Genomic DNA, 25,302 nt, shown 5'->3' on the forward strand with positions numbered 1-25,302 from the left:
AAAACAAAAGTCCAGTCCCTGAAGACAGCCAGACCTGGGTTCAAACCCTAGTTTCACTACTTACTAGCTGAGTGGCTTTTCCTCTCTATAAATTCAGTTTCTCAAAATGGGAAATGTATAGGCCAATAGGGTTCTTGTAAAGATTAAGAGACAAGATTTGCGGCATCTAACAAGGTCTAGCCCTTAGTAGTTGTATTAATAAGGGTGCCTACTTGCAAGCAACAGAAACTGACTTTGGTTATGGCTAATTCCTCTGACACGCAGATGTTAGTAATATGCAGAAGAGGTAGGGCTTGAGCTGGGATCTCTGACTTCTAGACCTAGAGCGTTTTCTATGTTACATTTGTCCAAAACCTTACCTTGGTTTGGCGCTTTGCAACTTACGCCTTCAAACATACAGGATCTTAATTTGGGTACCTGCCTGGAACTTAGGACACTCGAGACGGTAGGGTGGCCCTGGGCTGAGGGGTGGTCAAGGGGCGGAGGTACCTCACTGACGTTCGCTGGCCGCACTGCGTGTAGGTTGCTAAGTGGAAGCTGGCGCAATACGGGCTTTACCCCAAGCAGGCGCGGATCAACCGCCGCCAGAACACACGCGTGTCCTCCCTGCCTCGCTCATTCCCGGGATAGTGTCGGGCCGGCAGCCCCCAGCTGGCTCCTGGCGGGCCGCTCGGCCAGCCTCCCTCCGGGCCCAGCACGCGCTTGCCCAGCGGCCAGGCTCCCGGCTCCCGCGGTTGGGCGAGTCCCGCTCCCGGTCCCTCCCTTCCCCGCAGTAGGGGGCGGGGCCACGGATCCCCGGCTCGTGATTGGCCGAAGCCTAGGCGCTACTCTTCTCCGCCCCCTTCCGCGGGGTGAGAGGTCAGCGGAGCTCCGGTCTGCAGGGGCAACAATGGCGGGGCTCTGGGTCGGGGAGGCAGCGCTGGTCACAGCAGGACGGCGTGGACGGCGGTGGCCGCAGCCGCTGTTGCGGAGCGCGGCGCTATGGACCCTGAAGGTGAGGAGCGCCGGGACTCCCCGTGGGCCTGGGCCTCACTGGGCTCCCAGCCCCGCACCGCCAGGCGGTGGCCGGTGCTGCGGAGAGCGCTCCGTAGGTGCCCGGCCGACACCCGGCTCCGGGTTCCGCGTCGGACCGCGCCCCTAACTCTCTCTCCCTCCGGAGTTCGCCCTGGAGCGGGGCAGAGCCGGCGTCCCTCGCCGCAGCTGTTACTCCGAGTATCATGGAGGGCCGAGCGGCCCAAGGAGCCTGTAGGCGTGAGTTTTCTGCTTTCTCGGGAGCGGCTGACAGCCAGCTGGCTGTAATGTACGTGCATTTCCCGTGCTCCCGCTCTTGGGCCATGAGGTTTTGGCTTGTCTTGAGCTTTCCAGGTTTATTTTTAAGGGTCCTTATCGTTTCCATTTTTTTTTGCCTTCCTGCTTTGAAGGGACACTAAATTGCTGCTCAAGTAGAGTTAGGGTTTTGAGTTTGTCTCACCTTTTAAAGTATAAGATGTCAGGATTGCTACTACCTTTGCTTGAGTTGAGAGCCTATTTTAATTGTATTACATCACATTATATACTGTATATGCATCTTGTGAGTTTTTCTCTTCTCTGTAGTGGTTAGCGTGATGTTTGTGCTGTTCTAAACACATCTCTGCACTGTATGTTCTAGGGTTTTCATGGTGGCAGCCATGACTTATACGTTGGAGTGTTTGTGTGTGGCTCTTAACACTTTTTCTCTTCAACATGGAGTCTTTTGTAATTTCTAAACGAAGACTCCCTAGCTTACTTTATTAACAGAGTTTAAGTGACTTGAACAGATTATTTAAAAGTTTCTCTGAAAACCACCTGTTATCTTCCTTTAAAAAAAATAGGCCCGTAACTTGATTTATTGTCATTGAACTTTTAGAATTGAAAGACACGTTAGAGATGATTTGGCCCATCCTACTCTTTTAAAGAGGAGGGAGCTTAGGCCCAGGTGTGAAATGTGGGCGCTAGAGCTGAACATGGAAGTGAAAGTAAGTCTGCAGGTACATTAGCTTAGTGGCAACTTTAGAATGCCCACTCTCAAAAAACCCAAAGTTTGTGTGGGCACACAATTTATTGTTTCTTAATCTTTAGTGTTCTTTAATCTTTTAATCTTTTTTGGCCACTCCACTTGCAGTTGCAAAACTCTGAATGCATTTATTGATGCGTAGGAGGCAGCATGGTGTGGTGGGAAGGCATAGGCTTTGGAGTCAACACGGATGAAGTTTGGTATATTAAATAAGTCACCTCTTTGGGCCTCCGCTTCTTCCTTTCAGCTGTTTTTTTTTTAGCAAGTCTTTCTCTACTTCCTGTGTTCCATCTCTGTGAAATGAATATAATTTCTCTTTTAGAAATTTTAGTCTGTTAAGGAGACAAGTGTAAAATGCTATTACGGGAGAGGTCCTGGTGCTATATAGAAGAAAATAAAATGGAGGGATTTGACCAAGTCTAGATTTTGAGGTTTGTGTCCTAGATACTGTTCTGGTGCTTTGCTTGAATTAATTTATTCAGTCCTCACAACAGCCATATAATCCCCATTTACAGATGAAGAAATTGAGGCACAGTTCTGTGGAGGCCAGAAGTCTGAAATTAGGATGTCAGCAGGGCCGTGGGCCCTCCGAGGGCTCTAGTGAAGAATCCTTCCTTGCCTCTGGTGGCTCCACTTGTTCCTTGGCTTGTGGCCGTATCACTGCAGTCTCTCTCAGCCTCTCTCTTCAGAAGCCTGGCCTTCTTTTCCTTCTCCCTGTGCATCCTCTTCTTTCATTTATAAGGACACTTGTCAGTGGATTTAGGGATTGGCAGGATCCAGGATGATCTATCTGAGATCTTTTACTTAAATATATCTGCAAAGACCCTTTTTTCCAAAAAAAAAAAGAAAAAAAAGAAAAAAATAAAGGGTTACAGTCACAGGTTCTAGGACACGGACACATCATCTTGGAGTCCACCATTTCAACCCACTACACCTACTTTGTGCCAGATACTGTTTAGTGCTGTGGATATAATAGTGAACATTTCTGCCCTCATTGTGGTTATATTTGACTAAAGGAGACTGACAGTATTCACATAAATATGTAAGTTCAAAGAGTGGTAAGTGCTGAAAGGAAAAAAAAAATAGAATAATGGGATAAAAAGTGGTAGTGGTGTTGGGGGGTTGTTACCTAAGGAAAAGAGAGGAGATATTTCTAAGAATGTGGTATTTGATCAGAAAACCGACCCAGCCCACCATGTGATGACCTGGGGGACTAGCCTTCCAAAGGAAGGCCAAGGCAACAGCTCTGAGGTGAGATTGTGTTTGGTGTGATCAAGGGGGTCGACATGGCCACTGGTTGGAGCACAGTGAATGAGGGGGGAATGAAGGTAGACAGGACAGTCATGTAGGGGCTTGTATTCAGAATTTATCCCAATAATGGGAGTCCATTGGAGGGTTTTAAGCAAGTTGGATTTATGTTTTGGAAAGACCACTCTGCTGTGTGGAGAATATCCTAGTTGGGGCTGGGAAGGGGAAGAAGAGTAGGAGCTGGGAGACCAGTCAGGAGACTGTTGTAGAAGTTCAAGCTGGTAACATCATGGTAACTTGTGCTAGGGTGGTAGCACTGGAGTTGGTGAGAACTGGTAAGACTTGGGATATATTTTGGAGCTAGAACCAATAGTACTTGATGTTGGGTTAGAAGGGGGGTAAAAGGAAAGAGAGGAATCAAGGACCTTTGAAAGGTAGACACGAAGGGCCACATATTGTATGATTCCATTAGTGTGAAATGTCCAGAATAGGCAGAGCCACAGAGACAGAAAGTAGATTAGTGGTTGCCAGGGTCTAGGGAGAGGGATGAGGGAGGAGACGCTAACAACTGAGGGGTATCTTTTTGGGGTGAAGAAAAACTGTCCTGGAGTCAGATAGTGGTGACAGTTCCACAACCTTGTGAATATACTGAAAACCACTGAGTTGTATACTTTAAAAGAATGAATTTTTGGTATGTGAATTATATCTCAATTGAAAAAAAAAAAAAGAATGATTCTTAAGTCCTTGACTTAAGCCCCTGGATGTGATAGTGTTTTAGAGATGCGGAAGGCTGAAGCTTAGGAGGGAAGATCAAGACAGTAGTTACATTAAAATAAATTGATTGAATTTATGAAATACAGAGGGGTGGTGATTTTATTTGTTGTTTGTGGGATCATGTAATGGGTATGGGAAAGGAGCAGGAGTTAGAAACCACGTTCTCAGGTTGGTAGATGATTCTGGGGTTGCTGAAAATGGCAAAAGAGGGGGAGGAAAGCTGTGTTAGCGTTTAATTATCAAACAACCTACAGATGATTCTCATTTTTACAGCTGAGGTTAAGTAACTTGCCCAAGGTTACACAACAATTAAGCAATAGATCTAGGATTCAAACTCAGATCTGACTTCAACACTCTTACTTATACCATATTAACAAACTTAGTAAAAATGAGAAAGGTCAGATTTATACATCTCGGGGGACAAAACCTAGTCTGAGCTTCATAGCAGTTACGGAAAAGAGGGTTAGGCTTCTCTACAGTAAGGAACGTTCGTTAATCAGGATAAACAAACCTTGTCCTAGCACTGACTGTGTAGAATTCATTATATAAGGGCAACTAACAATCCGATAAAAAAGTTCTTTGTTACTGTTTTACAAAAGATGCAGTGATAGTTCACATCTCATTGGTTGCTATTAATCTGGCACTTTGTGAAAGTTATAGTGTGTAAGAACAGTTCTATCCAGTGGGATGGTTAGGTTTCCTAGAAGCAGAGCCTGAAGAGGGATTTTGTGCAGGTGGTAGTAGTTGAGAAGAATGAAGAAACCAGGCTAGAGCAGGGGAAAATAATCTAAGCAATGAAGGGGCTTCAGATGGAAACTGGATTCAGTTTCATCCCACAGGGGAGCCCTGGAGCAGTGGTTCTCAAAGCAGGGGACTCCAGCCGGCTGCGACAGCAGCATTATCTGGGTACTTGTTAGGAATGCACATCTTCTAGCTCCACCGTAGACCTGCCAGGTTTGAAAATCTGGGGTCAGAGCCCAGCCATCTGTTTTAACAAGCCCTTCTCCAGGTGATACTGATGCACAGTCAGGTTTGAGAAGCACTGCTCTAGTTCAGCCCTGTGCAATAAAAATGAAATGTGAGCTGCAAATGTAATTTAATATTTTCTAGCACTCACATTAAAAATTTTTTTAAAAGGTTAAATATTAATGTATTTTATTTGACCCAGTATCTTTAAAATATTTCAATATGTAAATGTAAAAAATTAACAAGGTTTTCTTTGTTGTTTGTTTTTGGAATTAAGTCTTCAAATCTGGTGTGTATGTTACACTTGGAGCACACTGGAATTTGGACTGGCATATTTCAAGTGCTCAGAAGCTGCCTGTGGCTAGTGGCTGCCATATTGGACAGCCAGCACTAACGCACAGATTGCAATACTAAATTGGACCCACCTTGAGATGAGGGGCGGGGGCAGCCTTTTGAACCCTGTGTGAGTCAGTCGTTGGCTGTGGGCTGGGAGGGATGTAGCTCCCAGGCTTGATGGAGAACTCCTGTCTAGTTGAGGCAAATGGGGCAAACTAGGGAGCAGGTGTGAGCCATGAGTAGGATACATGTACAGAGTACACCCAGAGTACGCCAACTGGGGGCCTTCACCGCCTGGTGAACAGGTTCTGGATGACACCAACAACATCTGCTACAGGTGGGGTGGGAGGAACGGCCTGGTTGGGGAGCTGTAGTGGAATGAGGAAGTTTTAAAGTTGACGTATATAGTTCTCTGGTGTTCCAGCTTTTACTATGGAGGCAGAGCTGGAGAATCTTGAGTTTTATTCCCCCAGTTTTATTGAGAAGTAATTGACATGAATCTTGAGATTTGATCATCTCTCTCAAATATTAGGTATTCAGCCTAGCTTGTAACAGAAGGTCTTGGCAGACAGTTGACGATTGGGATGGCTAGTGAGGTCCTGAAGGCTAACTAGTCAGTGTCTGTGAAGGAAAAGCTGCACTTAAGTGAAAAAGCCTGACTTCCGGCAGTGTTTTTAAAGGGCGTTTTTTCTGGTCACTGTGGTTCTGTTAAAATGCTGAAAGAAATATTTTCCTGGTGCGTCCCAGCTCTATGTCATGAAATGTGGAAGAGAGGACCTTCGCCTGGAAGTTTTGAAGATGAAGCACTATCAAATATTTACTTTTACTTGGTAAGAGCATCTTATGGCTCCATTAATCCCCAATTTTGAGGATGGTTTCTTTGAAGTATTGGTTGGCCAAAAAGTTTGTTCGGGGTTTTCCGTAACACAGTAAAACCCGAATGAACTTTTTGGCCAACCCCAATAGCATGCATCCTGATAATGAATTAACCTGTCAACAGAATTGTTTTAGTATTATACACTTGAATGCCGCTGTGGTTATGTTAACAGGAATACTTTTGGTTTGGCAGGATTAGTGTTTAAGTTCTTCTTTAAACATGAGTCTAGTGGATTTACCAGTTTGGGCTGCCACCTGAGGCCACATCCAGAATGTGAAAGTAGGTGGTCTCCTAGTTAGAAAAGGGCAGTCCTTGTTGGCAGTGGCCGGAAGGCATGTGAACAGTTTGTGTAAAAGCTGTACCCCTTTTTTTGGTTAACAGTTACTGTATGCATACTTGAACATATGCAAAACTGTGCTAGGCGTTTTACACATTCTCATTTAATCCTCATGGCAGCCTTATGTCCTAGATCAGTAGTTTTTATGCCCAGTTTATATGTGAGGAAAATTATGTTTAAGAAATGTCAGAGCCAGCATTTGAACCAGGGTCTGAATCTGAGTCTAGATCACAGCTCTTAATTACCGTATTATTACTTTTATGGGAAATCCCAAATGGCCTGGTTGTATTTATTTATTCATTTATTCATTCATTTATTTATTTGTTTGGTTTTTTGTGGGTGCATTGCGTCTTCATTGCTGTCTGCGGGCTTTCTCTAGTTGCAGCGGGTCTTCATTGCTGCCCGCAGGCTTTCTCTGGTTGCAGCGAGCGGGGGCTACTCTTCGTTGCAGTGTGCGGGCTTCACATTGCAGTGGCTTCTGCACGGGCTCTAGCACGCGGGCTTCAGTAGTTGTGGCTCGCAGGCTCTAGAGCGCAGGCTCAGTAGTTGTGGCGCACGGGCTTAGTTGCTCCGCGGCATGTGGGATCCTCCCGGACCAGGGCTCGAACTCGTGTCCCCTGCATTGGCAGGCGGATTCTTAACCGCTGCGCCACCAGGGAATCCCTGGCCTGGTATAATTTTAAGAAAGAAAGCTACAGCTGCATAATTGGATTTAGTTTTTGTGTAATATCTTCCATTTTCTTGGTGCTTTACCATTTATAAAGGCTTGATTTTTTTTTTTTTTTTTTTTTAGCAGCCCTGTAGGAAAGCAAGGGAGGTGTCATCTTCTACATTTTATAGATGGGAGCTGGAGTCCATAGAAATTATTTGCTCAACGTTTCATACCTATGAAGCAGTGGAGCTAAGAGTTGACCCAGGTCTTGTGGCTCTGAAGGTCGTGCTACTTCCCACGTGCCACTTTGTTAGCTGGCATTTCTTTCCTAAGTGTGGAAAATATAGGAAATCTTTATTCTTGCAGAAGAGAACCAATGCAGTACATTATTGGGAAGTCATTTTGCATACACTGACCTTTCTCCTTTTAGCTGTCATAGGCTAAATAGTCCTTATAAATAGAGTTGATTAAAGTTTCTCCTTCGAACGCTTGCTCTAGGAAGTATCTTAAAAGAATTTTGGACTGGGCTTGTAGCCAGTTTTTTATATGCTTAAGAAAAATAATGAACATTAAAAATGCTATGTAGAGGTCCAGATTAGCAGAGTTCTACTAACTTGTCCCTTGTATTAAAAAAAAAAAAAAAAAATTATGTTGTAGCTCTACAAAATTATCTGATTTTTGACTTGTGTTCTTTATAACTTTGAACTTCTGTGAAGGTCTGCCAGAAGTAAACAGGAACACAAGAGAGCCATTGTGGGGCTGACTGCAAACCAGTTTGGGCTTGCTGTGGGAATGGCCCAAACTCTTGTTTTTCCTCAGTAGTTTGTTCTGATTGCTTGTACCATGTCTACTTCTAGTTCCTTGGCTAACTAGGGGCATCTATGTTTTTTTAATTTTGGGGCCACATTATCACAAATTCATATGTGTACAAGCTGTATGCTTTCTTTTTTTGATAATGGTGGTAAAATATAATCTGTTAGATCTTCAGAACCAACTATTTAAAAATAGTAATAAAAAGATTTAAAAAACTCCAATTTGATCAGTTAGGTGTAGTGCTAGTTCTTCTCCTACATTTTGGTCAGGTGTAATTTGTAAGAGTTGATTTAGTTTTAAGAACTGTGTGGTATAGACATTTTTGAGTTTTATGTTATTGGTAGTTTCCTGAAAGTAAATGTGTATTACATTGAGTCAGCTGACCCAAACATTTCTCAGAGCTTGAATTGTTCTAGGTTAGAAACTGTTCTGTTGGGACCAAGTTTAGCTTAGTCCATTTTTCATGAGACCATCTGATGAGATAGAGTCCTGAGGTTTTTATTCCCAAAGGTATTCTAGAAACTTAATGCTTAATTCATATTTATTTAAATCTCTGAAATTAGCTCTATTTCCACCAAATAGCTCAGCGTTTGTTGCTCTCGGAGCAGTTCAGCAGTGAGATCCGTGTCACCATCCTCTTGGCCCACATGTTCAGTTTGGATTAACTGCATATCCTTCATAATTGTCCGATGCTTGCACACGTTAGAATCCCTGTACTAAGCTCTTGTTTTTTGAATAATAGTGGTGTAGGTTAGTAGGGACCTTACAGAAAACTCATCTGAGCTTTCATTTCTCAGTAGAGGGCAGAGGAGTTAAAGTGGTTTGCCGGTGTCCTAGAAATAGTGTCAGCTGAGCTAGGGTTAGAACTCAGGTTCCTTGATTTCTTCTCCCAGAGCTCTTTCCCAGGCGGTATTCTGGGAAATGTTCCCTTCCCCAGACATAAACATCACTGTTTATTCTCTCTCTCCAAAGCTAATTAGAATACCTAAAATGTCTACCCCAGATTGTGTTTTGTCTCTGGAAGACTCACATTTGTTTTTTGCCATCAGGAATCAGTTACGCCCTTTATTTGTTAGTGACTAAAGACACATGTATGATTTTGCCTTTTGTAAAAGGATATGTTGACATGTTCCTACAACAGACCATTATGTGCCTTATGATATTAGGAAAAATTTGTAAAACTGTAAACTGTTTTGTTTCATTTTATAAAATTGATAGGAAGCTGGTATGCTATTTACTTTCTTGTGTAAATATCCTAGCGCTACCTTGCAGCAGAATAAATGTGAGAAATTCCCAGGTAGGTTTTGCTTTTCTTTATATTTAGAGTTTGCTTTCTGCATTGGCTGAGGCTGTAAACACAAGATATGATTTTTAGGGGAGGGAGTATTATCTTTATCCTATTAAGTTTGATATGAGAGTAAAGTTGGCAGATTATAGCTATTCTGCTGAGGGCAGTGGAAGACTGAATTTTTATTTGAACACATAGGAGTGGTGAGACCCCCTTGGTAGATTGTTTTTTACCCTAAATCATATCTTTGCACAGATGTTAGTGTTAATGTGGGAAGTGCCACCACTTGTATTATCTCAAAATAAAAAACTTAAGAATGCTTTTAATAGACCTGTGCTTAAATCTTGTTACCCTTACAGCCTAGCCCTTGTGACTTGAAAAATTAAAATTCTTGAGACTCAGTTTTCTCATTTTTAAAATTGGGACTAATACTCTTTAACTCACAGGGATGCTTGCATGACTATGTGAGTGAGTTTTGGTCTGTGAAAGAGACACAGTAATAAAGTCAGTTTTCTTCCCATTCTCAGTTCATTGTTCATCACCAGTCCTTTTTACTTGGTAATGCAGGTTTTGTTTTGTAAAGTGTATGTTTCGTATCTGTTACCTTCACTTTTGCATAAAGATTACATTTTGTAATTTGGGGCTTGATACTTCTAAAAAAATAACTGTATACATCTTTTTCATTTTAAAATGTTGCTATAAAAATTTTTTGCTTCCTATTTGAGTTATGCTCTTAGAAAATTCTCCGACGTAGTACCTGTTGCCTTTTGCCCCCGTCCCACCCCCCTTTTTTTTGGCTGCGTTGGATGTTGGTTGCTGCTCGTGGGGTCTTTAGTTGCAACGAGCAGGGGCTACTCTTCCTTGAGATGCGCGGGCTTCTCATTGCGGTGGCTTCTCTTTGTGCAGAGCATGGGCTGTAGGCGTGCGGGCTTCAGAAGTTGCAGCACATGGGCTCAGTAGTTGCGGCACGAGGTCCTCAGAGCACGTGGGCTTCAGTAGTTGTGGCTCACAGGCTCTAGAGCACAGGCTCAGTAGTTGTGGCGCACGGGCTTAGTTGCCTCTCAGCACGTGGGATCTTCCTGGACCAGGGATCGAACCTGTGTCCCCTGCATTGGCAGGTGGATTCTTAACCACTGGACCACCAGGGAAGTCCCCCCCCCCGCCTTTTTTTTCTTGGTCTACCTTCATCAGTGACTACTGGCTAAATTATTTTCTTAAACTTTGGCTATAACCTTTATTAGTGATTATTCTTAATGTTTTAAAGGCTTAAGATACACTTTTTCCACAAACATTTATGGTAATGAATTAGAAGTGAACTTGATTATTAGTATTACCTTTTCATTTTTATCTGCCAAACCATGTTTATACCAGAATAAGTAAAATAAGAAATCATGTTTAAGACATTAGCAAATAAAAAATAATATTTTGTTATTTTCTGGCCACTGTTAAAATTGAAGCTCTTTGAAGGCCAAGTCGCTTGTTTTATGTTGTATAAAGTTCTGCGTGGTATGTGACATTCTGATCCTGCCATATCAGTCTGCATGATCAGAAAGACCTTTCTTCTAATTTTACTTGACCCATTGACTCTTATTATACTTTTTGGAGATTGTTTTGATGCCTTTGGTTTCCTCATGTGTGCCAAGGGGATGTGTCTAGTTATGATTTACCTTCTATAGTTATGGTATGTTGCTTAGAACTACATATATTGATTGATGAAACACTGTAGCTAGAAGCATACTGGAAGAATTACCCTGAAAAATATTTACTTGAAAATGAATGAACTTGAAAAATAAAGTTCATTCAAGTATCTGTAGTTTATTTCACTTTCTCTTTTTTCTTTTGGTAGCATGTTCCACATTATTCAAGACGGCATTTAGTGGTGTCTCGTAGTCTCTGTTCAGCGGGATATGATTCTAATGAAAAAGTAAGTATTTAAAAAATACTTTTAACAGCTAAGTTATAATGGTTTTACTTTGTTGTCTCCATGTTATGTTCACTGGGCAGATTACATTTTATTGATGCTGTGTAATTATTTATTGCTCTACATCATAGGTTTTATAAGTGCTCAATCTTTGTTCCTTTTTTCACTGTGAGCCACAACCTGAGTCTTTAAATTTTGTATTTTTACCTATACCACAAATCGAATAAATTTACAATGTGTTGCCCTTGTTTTCAGCAGGATCACTAATACAACATTCTTTCTTAGACTAGGCAGTTGAGAGATTTCGATTAAACTATTGGGTTTTTTTTTTCATTTACTTAATATTTGTAAGATTCATTTTGAGTGAAGGTAATTATGGGTATTGTAAATTTTGGGACAGGGAAATTCCAGTTAAAATCTTGATATATGATCATGTTTGAGGCTTGTAAGAGGAGAGATAAAGGAACTAGAATGGTGATTGGAGGTGAGACACGTGGTTAAGTAGAGATGGTTCAAGTTGAATGTCATTAAAAGTAGAACTAATATGAATGATTATCTGAGAATGAAATAGTGTTCTAAATTGTCTGTTGACGTATGCAAAACTAATCAAAAGAATCTGGAGCCTCGGGGAAAAAAGGGTGTATATCACTGCAGTTCAAAAGAAATATAATGTGGACACAATTGTAGGGCATATGTAATGTTATATTTTCTAATAGCCACATTAAAAAGAAACAGGTGAAATTAACTTTAATGTATTTTATTTTATTTTATTATTTTTTATGTTTTGGCCGTGCCACAAGGCATGAGGGATCTTAGTTCCCCGACCAGGGATTGAACCCATGCCCCCTGCATTGGAAGCACGGAGTCTTAACCACTGGATCCCAGGGAAGTCCTGGCATTGATAATACAGTGTTTAAAACTTGCACCATTATACTCTGATTATGTCGCATCATGGTGTGTTTTGACAAAAATACCCAGGTGTGAACTCTGGCTTTACTGCTAGTTAACTTTGCCGGTGACTTAGGCAAGTGATTATGCCTCATCAAGCCTCAGTTTTCTCATTTTAAAATTGGGATTTTATCAAAACTGACCTCATAGGACTCTTAACGAGGATTAATGAGTTAGTACGCAGAAGGGATTTGCCACAGTACCTGGCATATAGAAAGCATGTGCCCCAAATGTCAGCTGCTTAATATTATCCTTAACTGTTTTGTTCATTCAGTTTTGTACATTTGGAAACTGAAGCTCAAAACCCACAATAGTAAGTGTAAGCTGGGTGTAAACGCAAGTCTGTCTTTCTCCTGAGCTGGTGGGTTTACCCACTGTGCTGTACTCCTTCTCGGAAGTGCTCGGTGAGTGACTCGGGGTCTAGAGTTCTGCCGTCATTCCTCCAAGTACCCGGTGGAACAGGCCAGCTCAGCCCTTCTCTTGGTCCCTGAATGGAGAGAGGTGTCCTTGGTGGTTTTAGATGCCAGCTATGATCTAAACATAGGGAAGGGAAAAAAGGAAGGAGAGGTAGAGAGAGAACGGATTAAAAGAAAATAACTTAAAAAAATTCTCATGAAACTTCCAGTGTGGTTTTTACCCCATGGCAGCAATAGCAAAGGTATAGAACAGTTGCTACACACCCCCGTGTTCATAGCAGCATTATTTACAGTTGTCAAGACGTGGAAACAACCTAAGTGTCCATCACCAGACGAATGGATAAGGAAGATGTGGTACATGTACACAATGGAATACTGCTCAGCCATAAAAAGGAATGAGAATTGACCATTTGCAGCAACATGGATGGACTTGGAGGGCATTTTGCTGAGTGAAATAAGTCAGACAGAGAAAGACAAATACTATATGATATCACTTATATGTGGAATCTAAAAGATACAACAAACTAGTGAACATAACGTAAAAGAAGCAGACTCACAGATACAGAGAACAAAGTAGTGGTACCTGTGTGTGGGGCAACATAGGGGTGCAGCAGTGGGAGGTACAGACCATTGGGTACCTCAGTACCCAGTAGTTTATCTCAGTACCCAACCAGGCTCAAGGATGTATCGTACAACACAGGGAATATAGCCAATATTTTGTAACAACTGTAAATGGAAAGTAACCTTTAAAAATTGTAAAAAAATAAAAAATTTAAAAAACAAACAGCTGCTGCAAAAGTTCTTTATCTCTCATGGTACCTGAAAGCCCCCTGGCTTCAAGGATTCAGGTTCCTGGCTTAAAGTTGTTTTTGTTTTTCCCCTTAGAGTATCTTCGGAGTGTCTTATATACGGCTCTCCAGATACAGGATAAAGTCCCAGGTCTTTAAATGACATGAACGAGATGAAATGAAATGAAAGAAGGTCCTTCCTTAATCCGGCCTTTTTACCCCAGCTTTATTTGCCACAGTGCCCCCATACTTGTTTTGTGCTTGAGCTGTCTTAAAAATTACTTGTAGTTTTTCGGTGCTACTGTCTGCTTTCAGTGTCCCTGCCTTAATGCATGCTGTTCACTCTCTCCCTTTGCTGCACTTAACACAGCTGTGTTGTAGTGCTTAACACATTTTGTTGTGATTGTGCCATATTGTACACTGAAGTTATCGAATGCACTTGATGTTTACCTGTAATTGTTGATGTAGAGGGAGAGATTGGTTTAGGGAATTCCCTGGCGGTCCAGTGGTTAAGACTCCGTGCTCTTATTGCCAGCAGCCCAGGTTCAATCCCTGGTTTGGGAACTAAGATCCCACAAGCCACATGGTGCGGCTCTCCCCCCAAAAAAGTTGGTTTAACTTTATTTGTATGGGGACTTCCCTGGCGGTCCAGTGGTTAAGATTCCACGCTTCCACTGCAGGAGGCGCGGGTTTGATCCCTGGTTCGGGGAAGTAAGATCCCGCATGAAGCATGGCGCAGCCAAAAAAAAAAAAAACAAAGGCTAATTAAAAAAATTATTTGTATATGTATTCTTTTATATGCATAGCCTACCTGGAAGAATATTCAGGAAACTAGTAGTAGTTGCCTTTGGGGCAAGGGCCTAGGTGTCCCTACAGTGTGTCCCCTTGTGTACCTTCTAAATTCTGAACCATATTCATCTGTTACTTAGTTAAAAGAAAATCTTAGGTATGGAAGATTAATTGATATTAGCGTTATTGAGCTTGTGTACTAATTGGTAATCCATTAATAGTCCTGTATTAGGGTTCTTCAGAGAAACAGAACCAGTAGGAGACATAGGGAGATTTTTTTATCGGCTCACATAATTATGGAGGCTGAGAAGTCCCACCACAATCTGCTGTGGCAAGCTGGAGACCCAGGAAAGCTGGTACTGAAATTCTAGTCCAGGTCCAAAGGTCTGGGAACCAGGGGAGCTGATGGTGTACGTCCCAGTCCAAGGCTAGGAGAAGACCAGTGTTCCAGCTCAATCCGGCAGGCAGAGCTAATCCTCCCTTCCTCCACTTTTTAGTCTGTCAGGCCCTCAGTGGACTGGATGGTGCCCACCCACGTTGGGGAGGGCTGTCTGCTTTACCGAGTCCACTGATTCAACGTTAGTCTCATCTAGAAACACGCCCACAGAGAAAACGTGTAGTCTGAACACCCTGTGGACCAATCACGTTGCACATAAAACTAACCATCACAAGCCCTGAACAGAGATGAATAGAAATGTGTGAGGTGCAGTGTTCATTTTGGTACAGATTTATCCCTGTTGGAATCACACTCCTGGGTTTGTGATCTGGTTTGTGGCCCAAAGGAGCGAATAACAATACTCTAGCTAACACCTACTGAGTATATATTATGTGCTAGGCACTACTCTAAACACTTTAAGGGTGTTAATCATATTCCTGCAACCTCTTGTGGCAGGTGCTATTCTTACTCTCATTTTACGTACCAGGAAATGAGGGTTCAGGAGGACGACTTGTCTACAGAAGAGCACGTGGTAGTGTTGGGATTCCAACCTGGACAGTTTGGCTCCAGACTGGCTTTTAACCATTATTCTGCTTCTTGGATAGGAATTAGGGTGGAATTTGTACTCCCTGTAATATTATGATGTCAGTAATTTGTTATATTTACTGTAACAGTTGCTTAATGTGTAACTTCCAGTGTTTGTGCTGCTTTTATCAGATGTAGTGTGTTTAATACTTAATAAAAATTCACATTTTAAAATGCAGTTCAAGGAAGTATGAACATTTTTTTTCTTAGAATATGCTTATTGTTTAACAGGAATTTACCATGAGCAGATGAGAATAGAAAGGCAGATGATTTTATAGCCTCACGCCTGAGGTGAGATTAGGATATTTTAAGGGCCCATCTGCTCAAGGCTCTGAATGACTCAGGATTCTATCAAATTAGGAATTTACCAGTTTTAAGGTAGAGGCTTGTCTCAGTTTGGTGGAATAAGCCATGTGTGATACAAAGGTTAAATCAAGACTTTAAAGGCCTATTCCAGTTCTGAGATTCTGTGATTACCTGTTGGGTTAAAATATAGCTTTAAGTTATATGAGTACTTTTAAGATCATATATAACTTTAACTTTTCTTTTAGAACTATAACTAAAACTTTAAAAAATAGTTCCATTTAACGTGTAACAATTCACTAACCTAGCAATCGTTGTGTACTAAAATGTGTTGCATCCAAATTACTTATAATTGTTTGTGTGCATTTCTTTAAAAGGATTACCCTGTACAGTTTTAGAGTAGGGAGAGAACCTTGTTAAGTAGTTTCCCATTAGAATGTTATCAATTAATATATGTGGAAATCAAGAGATTTCAATCTACAGAGATTGATTTGCTTAGAGTCAAATAGATCATTAATGCCAAAGCTGGGCTTAAAATTTAGGTCTCTAGCCCCACACAGAATGGAACTTCTTTTTCTGTTATATGGCCTCAGCTGTTTCAAAATTTGGTGGTTATTCAAACTTAACATTGTACTCAAATAGCATAACCTGCTTTGTCTGGGAATCTTTGGAAATAAGCATAAATAGTATCTGTTCTCATTTATCAAAAGTATCATTTAATGCTGTGGCCCAATCCCAAAGAGATAGCATATAAATTATATCAGACTTCCCTTTGATAAACATAACAGAATTTCCCTGAATTTAGAAAATAATCAAGTAAATTCTCAAGCAATTTTTTCTAAAGTTTCTTAGTATTCTGAAGTATCATTTGAAGATTATCTTTTGGCAAGAGAATTTAGTCCCCTTATGAATTATCTAACCTAGTCAATTGATGCTTTAACAGGATAATTACAACGCCAGATCCTACCAGATGAGTTTAGTAGCAGCCTGGTTGTAAATAACATATGTATAGTATTTAATACTACTATAGGAAATAATGTTTATTAGGATCATGCCCAATGGTAATTGTGGAAAAGCTTGGTGTTTTCTGGTCCCAAAGCGAGAGTGACAATTTCTTACGTGTTTTTCTCTTTTCAGACTTTTGATAAAATTCTTGTTGCTAATAGAGGAGAAATTGCATGTAGGGTGAGTGGAATTTTAATCTTATTTTCCGTTTTACTCTGTGAATTTTATTATTATTAAATCCCTTTAAATATGAATTACTGTTAATAGATAACATTAATGTACTTTAATATAGGTTATTAAAACTTGCAAGAAGATGGGCATTAAGACGGTTGCCATCCACAGTGATGTTGATGCTAGTTCTGTAAGTATATTTGCTTTGTTTGAATCAGGACCTTATTTTGGATCAAATAGAAAAAAAGTGAAAGATGTAGGGTTTTTTTTGTTGGCCTGAAAAGGTACACAATTAAAAAAAATACCTGTTTAATTAGTCACTCTTGTATTAAGCAAAATGGGAACATCATAATGTCTTCAATATGTGTCTTAACTCTTTTATTTTCGAGGCTTTAAAAGCCTAGAATAGAATAAAAATTTGGTAAACTGATTCTGGTCACCAAGTACATTTAAGCAAAGCATGAGAAAGATTCAAAGATTAATGAAATGTTTTTTTTTTTTTTTTAAATTTATTTTCTTTTATTTATTTTTGGCTGAGTTGTGTCTTTGTTACTGAGCGCGGGCTTTCTCTAGTTGCTGTGAGCGGGGGCTATTCTTTGTTGTGGTGCGCGGGCTTCTCATTGCGGTGGCTTCTCTTGTTGTGGAGCATGGGCTCTAAGCGTGCAGGCTTCATTAGTTGTGGCTTGCGGGCTCTAGAGCGCAGGCTCAGTAGTTGTGGCGCACGGGCTTAGTTGCTCCGCGGCATGTGGGATCTTCCCCGACCAGGGCTCGAACCCGGTCCCCTGCATTGGCAGGTGGATTCTTAACCACTGTGCCACCAGGGAAGCCCTAATGAAATGTTTATACAATGCTGCCTTATGGGAGCACATGTCCGCACAGGATAACTCCAGTGTCACTCGGGATGCTGTAATTGTTTAACCTTCTTAAATGCTTTACCATGTGCAGCTGAAAGTTAGATAAATGAAAGATAGGCTAATGCTAATTGGCATGAACAAAAGAAGGTATAGCGTAAAGCAGTGACTGATATATAATTTTATTGGGGATTTTTATCAAAACAGGCATTTTTAGCAGTAATAAACTATGAATGAGTAGAAAAAAATTCCATGGGAAAAGTGTATGAATTATTGGAACTGTATGGAATGAAATGTAAGTAGTTGTACTTTGATATAAGTTACTGTTTTTCATTCTTTCACACAACTTCTGATAACAGGACCTATTGGTAATGTCAGCTTTTATCGTATAGTAATTTAATGCAAAGACTTTTCAGTCTTTGTGATTTTAAAATTTTATCTAGAAGTATGTTGTTCCTGTTGTCTTATTGTGACTCTCTTCCTTTTTTAAAAAACAAAATGGAAATGATTGTAAGCTACTCTAATTTCCCCAGAATAAAGGTTAAGTATTTATATTATCTAGTTTATTTGGCTGGTACATTTAAAAGATTTATCCTTTACTTTAAAAGTAATTAAGCAGTTAAAAAAACTTGTTTTGCATATATACTGTTTGATTTTTTTTGAATATTAGTTTCTGGTTTCTTTACTAATAATCTGTTTTAACTGTGATAGTTTCAGTAGTTTATATTCCTCACAAAATGTTCATGAAATAATGAGAAAACTGTTGCTTTAATGTCATTTGTGATTGGTAAACTAAGGCATTTACCAATAGTAAAGCTCCTTCAGAAAAAAGTTTGTTACCGTCAAGCTAATAGTAGATTTAAAATTCACTCTTCTCATCTTGTGTTTATTTTTCAGTGTATTAGCTCAGGCTGTGTTTTCATTCATGGGTAAATTGAGAGAGAAAAATGTTTGAATTGTGGACAATCACTTTTTATTTCAAGCCTAACAACAACCTTTCACTTGTAATTTTTTTTTTCATATCACAGTATAGTTAATTCTCTATGCTTCTCACAGAGGTGACTGTTGGCATATAGCCAAAATTATTTATATTTCAGCTTTTTCCTATTTGTTTATATTTCAGTGTGGTATTACAGAATAATCTACTTCTGTAAGCTGTTGCTCCAAAGAGCATGACTAACTTTTCTCACTGTTACATTTCTAGCTTTGTGGACAGTCACTTTCCAGACTTTGGCAAAACTGGTTTCAAAAGAGTTGGTTTGAGTTTTAAGTCTTTGTCATTTATCCTTCCTGAAGCAGAGGTGGTAGTTTTTATATTTTAAAGACTTTTAGCCACTTTTTTTTTTTTTTTAACCAGAGATTATGATATATAGTTTAAAATAAGATTTGCCAGGCCCCACGATGGGAAGCAAGCAATGCATGCTTGGTCAAAGCTTCCTCTTTATATGACCTCCTGTAAGTCGGTTTCTAGAAAGATACTATAAGTAAAAGCAGGATAATAATGATGGTTAGAATGTTCAAAGTTTGATTTAAGCCTTAGAAATAGGGCCGGATTTGCTATTTGGTTTCTGCTTCAGCCTCAAGAAAGACAAAAAGGTGAATTCCTCTAACAGCATATTTTGCTTCTTTAACATGTGATCACAAAGGTTACCATCATATCTAATGAACTGTATAATATCGGTATTATGAACAAGGCATGCTATTCAGATGTATTATAAATGTTTCAATATTGATTTTCAAGAGGTGAGCATTTTCAGTGTTACTTGGAGTAAAAAAATCTTACATGCTTCATGTGTTAATTTCATAAATTGAAATGTAAATACTATTATAGTAGGAAAATACTGCAACAGTTGATTGTGAAAACTGTTAATTTTATGTTAAAAGCAACTAATTTTTAAGCAGTTAAGCAGGGGAAGAAGACTAACAGTTATTACAACTATTAAGTGGTAAGTCACACAAAGAAGGAAAGCCAAGTAACTTGCAAACAATGAATGTTGAATGGGAAAAAGTTGACTTTTAAAGACGATTATGCAGTTTTCTTCCATTGGTCCCTTCCATTAAAATGGTGCATTCCCCCCCCCCTTTTAAAATTAATTTTGGGGGGGTGAGTCGTTGAATCCACATGCAGGTTTGTCCCACAACAACTTCTCATCTAACATTTTTGCATTCACCAATGAAAATTGCCTGACACTGTGATTACTTTGGTTGCATTTGTCATCTTTGCTGTCTTTTGAGGAATCTGTTGGGTCTATGGCTCCTTTTTGAATCTGCCTGGTTTTTTTTTTAAAGCACATTTTATTTTTATTTTTGGCTGCGCCATGTGGCTTGCGGGATCTTAGTTCCCTGACCAGGGATTGAGCCTGCGCCCTTGGCAGTGAAAGTGCGGAGTACTAACCCCTGGACTGCCAGGAAATTCCCTGCCTGATTTTTGTTTTGTCTTTTTTCTTACGTATTTTAGTCCTTTCGTGTCTTATTTATAGCATACTTATTTTAAAGGTTCTATCGTTTTGTTATTTTACTTCAAGATCTTACGCATCTATTTCTATTTCTGACTCTTCCTCACAATGGATTGTTTCCTCACATATGTAGATTTTGTCTTGTGACCACATATTTGGTATCTTTATTGTTGAACTCCGCATGGTTTGGGTTGTCCAGGGTATCACTGACTAATTTTTATATTAATTTCTTGGCACGAAGGTTGCTGAATTATGAGGATGGGTCAAAACAAGATGAAACTACACACACACACACACACACACACACACACACACACACACACACACACACACACACACACACACACACACACACACACACACCCTCCCTCCCTCCCTCCCTCCCTCCCTCCCTCTGTTAGACAGGCCCATGGTTTCTAATTTCCTGAGGAGACTTTTTCCTTTACTTTGAAGCACAGCTGATAATAAGTGTGTCTTCTACCTATTTAGTAGATTATTTAAACCCCACCCCCCTTCACTGAGGATGTAGTCTTTGTTGTGCCATGTGGGATCTAGCTCCCCAACCAGGGATCGAACCCGGACCCCCTGCACTGGGAGCGTGGAGTCTTAGCCACTGGAGCACCAGGGAAGTCCTGAGGATGTAACCTTTGAGCAACATGGCCTTATGTAGGAGTTTTCCTTCAAATCTTCAGCTCACACATGGTTCCTTTCTCTGAGAGTTAAAACTCAGTTCTCTAGGTTATTCAGATCCCTACTTATACTCTCCAAGATTAGTGGTATCGGCTCTAGTGGATACTGTCTGGCTTAATTTAGCTGCTTCTTCGTTTTTGATCCCTAGGGATTGCTTGTGGTTTCTTGTAAGCCAAACTGTTCATTTAAAGAAGTTGGTTATATTTAATCTGGGATTTTTAGGTGCTTCTAGGAAGGGTTTGCAGTTATCAGTCTAGTTTGCTTATTATTGGATTGTCTTAAAATAGTATGATATCTTATTCTCTGTTGAGGAAGTTCTCTTGCTTTCTTTGAGAAGACTAACCCAGAGCAGTCTCGAAGTCAGGCTTTACCCAAGAAAACAGTTCATACGTATTGATGAGATTAGTGCAACTGCATCCAGGGGATGAGGCCAGAGTCAACAAGCAGTGTAAAGTACTCCAGTGGGAAATGGTCAGGGCCAGAGAGAGCAAAATAGAGGTTAAGCCTCTTATCAAGTCATGAATTGTCTTTTATGTGTCATTCTCCAGGCCCTTATTATTCTTTGAAAAGATTTGTGGAGAATGGTTTATGAGGGGAAAATGGTCCTAGTGGAAAACTGTATCCTGCTGGGATTGTGATAGGCATTGTGTTTTATCTGTAGATCAGTTTGAGAAATATCTTTATCTCGACATTTTTAAGTCCTCCTATACATGAGCATGGATATTCCATTTGATGTTGTTCCACTTATTTACGTTGCTTTAATTTCTTTCAACAATGTTTTGTAGTTTTCAGAGTATAAGTTTTGCACTGACTTTGCTATATTTATTCCTAAGTAGTTTAATATTATTCCTGAGGCTATTAGAATTGCAATTTTATTCTCATTTTTTTTTTTTTTTGGCCGCACCATGCGGCTTGCAGGATCTTCGTTCCCTAACCAGGTATCGAACCTGTGCCCCCTGCAGTGGAAGCGTGGTGTCCTAACCACTGGACCTCCAGGGAATTCCCTAGAATTGCAATTTCTTAATTTCAATTTTTATTGTTAATTGCAGGTGTATAGTAATACAGTTGATTTTTTTATAGTGATTTTGTGTCTTACAACCTTGCTGAACTTACTAGTTCTAATAGTTTTAAGAAATATAATAGATTCCTTAGGATTCTCTCTAGAAGATCATGTCATGTGTAAAGAGAGATAGGTTTACTTCTTTCTTTTCTAACTGGATGCTTTTTATTTCATGGTCTTGCCTGATTTCCCTGGCTTTAATTTCCAGAATGATACTGAAAAGGAGTGGTGAGAGCAGACATCCTATTTTGTTCCTCGTCTTAGGGGGAAAACATTCAGTATTCCACAACTAAGTTTGATTTAGGCTCTGGGATTTTCATAAATTCCCATTATTAGGTTGAGGAAGTGCCCTGCTGTTCCTAGTTTGTTGAGAGTTTTTGTCATGATTGGGTGTTGGATTTTTTTCAAATGCTTTTGCTGTGTCTACTGAGGTGATAATGTGGTTTTTATCCTTTATTCCATTGATATGGTATATTACATTAATTAATTAATTTTTGGATGTTAAACTAGCCTTGCATTCCTGGGATAAATCACACTTGGTCATGATGTATAGTCCTTTGTGTATATTGCTGGATTCAGTTTGCTGGTGTTTTGTAGAGAATTTTTCATCCATGTTTATAAGAGATGTTGGTCTATAGATTTCTTTTCGTTTGATGTCTTTGTTTTTGGTATCAGAGTGATACTGGCCTCATAGTATAAGATGGGAAGTGTTCTCTCATCTTCTGTTGTTTTGGAAGAGTTTGTGAAGAATTGGTATTATTCCTTAAATGTTTGGTGGAGTTCACCAGTGAAGCCATCTGGGTCTGAGCTTTTCTCTGTGGGTAGTTGTTTGATTACTAATTCAGTCTCTTGTAGATTTATTGAGATTTTCTATTTCTTCCTGAGTTAGTGTCTATAGTTTGTCTTTCTAGGAACTTGTCCATTTCATCTTATCATTTATTGTTATGTGATTGTTTATAGTATTTCTTTATCTTTTTATTTTTATAAGGCTGGCAGTAATGTCTCTTTCATTCCTGGTTTTAGTTATTTGAGTTTTTTCATTTTTTCTTTGTCATTTTAGCTAATGGTTTTCCGTTTCATTGACCTTTTCAAAGAACCAACTTTTGGTCTCACTGATTTCTCTCTTTTTAAATTCTCTACTTCATTTCTATTTACACTAGTTTTTGTTTCCTTCATTCTGATTGCTGTGGGTTTAGTTTGCTCTTTTAAAAAATAGTTTCTTAAAGTAGAAAACTAGGTTGTTTTGAGGTCGTTTTAATATAGGTGTTTGTTCATTTTTCTCTATTGTTTTAGCTGCATTCCCTGTTTTGACATATTGTATCTTCATTTTCATTTCTGAAAGTAATTTCTGGTTGCCCTTGTGATTTCTTCTTTGACCCACTTGTTATTTAGGAGTTTGTTGTTTAATTCCACATATTTATGAGTTTCCCAAGTTTCTTTCTATTACTGATTTCTAATTTCCTTCTTTTTTGGTCAGAGAATGTGTTTTCTACTGTTTCTATCCTTTAAAATTTTTTGATGTTTGTTTTATGGACTAGCATATGATCTGTCCTGGAGAACGTTCCATGTGAACTTAAGAATGTGTATTCTGCTGCTGCTGGGTGGAGTGTTCTACAGATGTCTTTCAGGACTGGTTGGCTCATAGGGATATTTAAGTCATCTGTTTCCTGGCTGATCTTCTGGTTGTTCTATCCATTATTGAAAGTGGGGTTTAACCTGGTTTTAAAAGCCTTTAAAAAATGTTAGATAGTTATTTTGTTTTGCTCAGTTTACAAAACTGGTGACAAATAATTATGTATAGGCCTGCAACTCTGTGCATGAAAGCACCTGAATAAGGTAGGAAATAATTGACTAAAAGACTCTGAATGTCCAGGCCTAGAGATTCTCGCAAGGATTCTTTGAAATTTTCAGGAAGCAAGAAATTTTGACACTATTTAAATTGCTCTAGACTTAGAGAAAGAAAAATAGATTTCCATTTCTTTTTATGAAACCAGCATAGTAACTCAGAAATCAAAATCTGGGCAAAGATAGTAAGCAAAAAATAAAATTACAATGACTAATTATATATTGATAGAAGAATTCTGAGTAATAGGAAATAGAATAAAATTTATTTAAGTAATATGCTGCATTCACGCAGGGTGTATTCGTGACATTTCAGTATGGTTCAATATTAGACACTATTAATTTAATTAAATATACTAGTAGGTTAGTGGAGGAAAACTATATGATCATCTTGATGGAAGCCTAGATGTCACGTAAAAGAACTTCATTGTCTTCTCCTTGTAAAATCCTTAGTAAAACAGGATTAGGGACTTCCCTGGTGGTGCTGTGGTTAAGAATCCGCCTACCGATGCAAGGGACATGGGTTCGAGCCCTGGTCTGGGAAGATCCCACATGCTGCGGAGCAACTAAGCCCGTGTGCCACAACTACTGAGCCCGCGCACCTAGAGCCCGTGCTCCACAACAAGAGAAGCCACCGCAATGAGAAGCCCACGCACTGCAACGAAGAGGAGCCCCCGCTCGCCGCAACTAGAGAAAGCCCGCGCGCAGCAATGAAGACCCAATGCAGCCAAAAATAAATAAAATAAATAAATTTATTTAAAAAAAAAACAAAAAACAAAACAGGATTAAATAAATACTGCCCTCCCAGAATGAAAAGGTCATACCTCATAGGAAGCATTCTCATGAAAGTCAGGATGAAGACCCTTATATTTACTATCACCACTAGTATTTAATAGCGTCCTAGGAGTGCTCGGCAATGCAATTAGGCAAGAGTTATAAAATGGTGGACAGGAAAGGCAGAAATTATAAGATTGTATCGAGTTTCTAGTTATACCGGCAACTGAACAACTCTTTAGAAACAGTAAGAAAAGTCTCTGTGGTAGTTAAAAAATAAATACAAAGAAATCTGTAGCTTTCCTAAATATCAACAAGATAGAAAATACAACTTAAAAATATTTAACCTCATGGAAGTAGTGGCAAAGATAAAACACTTTATGATATGAATTTAAAATGAATTTGTACGACTTATATGAGGACTTCTTATTTTTATATAAGGAAACAATATTGTAAATGCTAGTTATTTCTAGATCTGCGTTTTTGTGTTAAATCCTAATAAATGTAATAATGTAACAGTGGTGGGGGGGATTGACAGAGGAGTAAATATGCAAGAATGGCCTAGACAATTTTGAGGAAAATTGAAGAGGGAACTGTACTAACAGATATTAAAAAATATTGGGGACTCCCCTGGCGACCCAGTGGTTAAGACTCCACGCTTTCGCTGCACAGAGCATGGGTTCGATCCCTGGTCAGGGAACTAAGATGGTGCATGCCGCACAGTGCGGCCAAAAAAAAAAAAATTGTAATACCTTATAAAGTGAAAATTATTAGGACCATTACATAAAATTTTGGAGCAAGAAGAGACACATTTATGAAATAAATTCATTAGATTTTAGGTAGAGGGCTGATGTGGGAGATTTTATTTGTTTAAGAGGACCTTTTTAATATTATATTGACTTAGAAGGCTGGACAGGTGGATTGTCGGGTTTTATGCCTACTAA

General features: G+C 39.6%; 1 protein-coding gene across 1 annotated transcript in view; it reads left to right on the top strand.

Moving 5' to 3' along the window:
- Window positions 1-857: 857 nt before the first annotated feature.
- PCCA (propionyl-CoA carboxylase subunit alpha) overlaps window positions 858-25,302 on the top strand; it is a 374,750-nt gene continuing 350,305 nt past the window's right edge. Inside the window, exons 1-4 of the mRNA XM_059903326.1 lie at window positions 858-994; window positions 11,170-11,247; window positions 16,647-16,694; window positions 16,807-16,875. Coding sequence (XP_059759309.1) covers window positions 890-994; window positions 11,170-11,247; window positions 16,647-16,694; window positions 16,807-16,875 — 300 coding nt within the window. The 5' untranslated portion in view covers window positions 858-889. The remainder of the gene's footprint in view (window positions 995-11,169; window positions 11,248-16,646; window positions 16,695-16,806; window positions 16,876-25,302) is intronic.

The sequence above is a fragment of the Balaenoptera ricei genome, chromosome 18 (assembly GCF_028023285.1).
Source record: "Balaenoptera ricei isolate mBalRic1 chromosome 18, mBalRic1.hap2, whole genome shotgun sequence".
Lineage (NCBI taxonomy): Eukaryota > Metazoa > Chordata > Mammalia > Artiodactyla > Balaenopteridae > Balaenoptera > Balaenoptera ricei.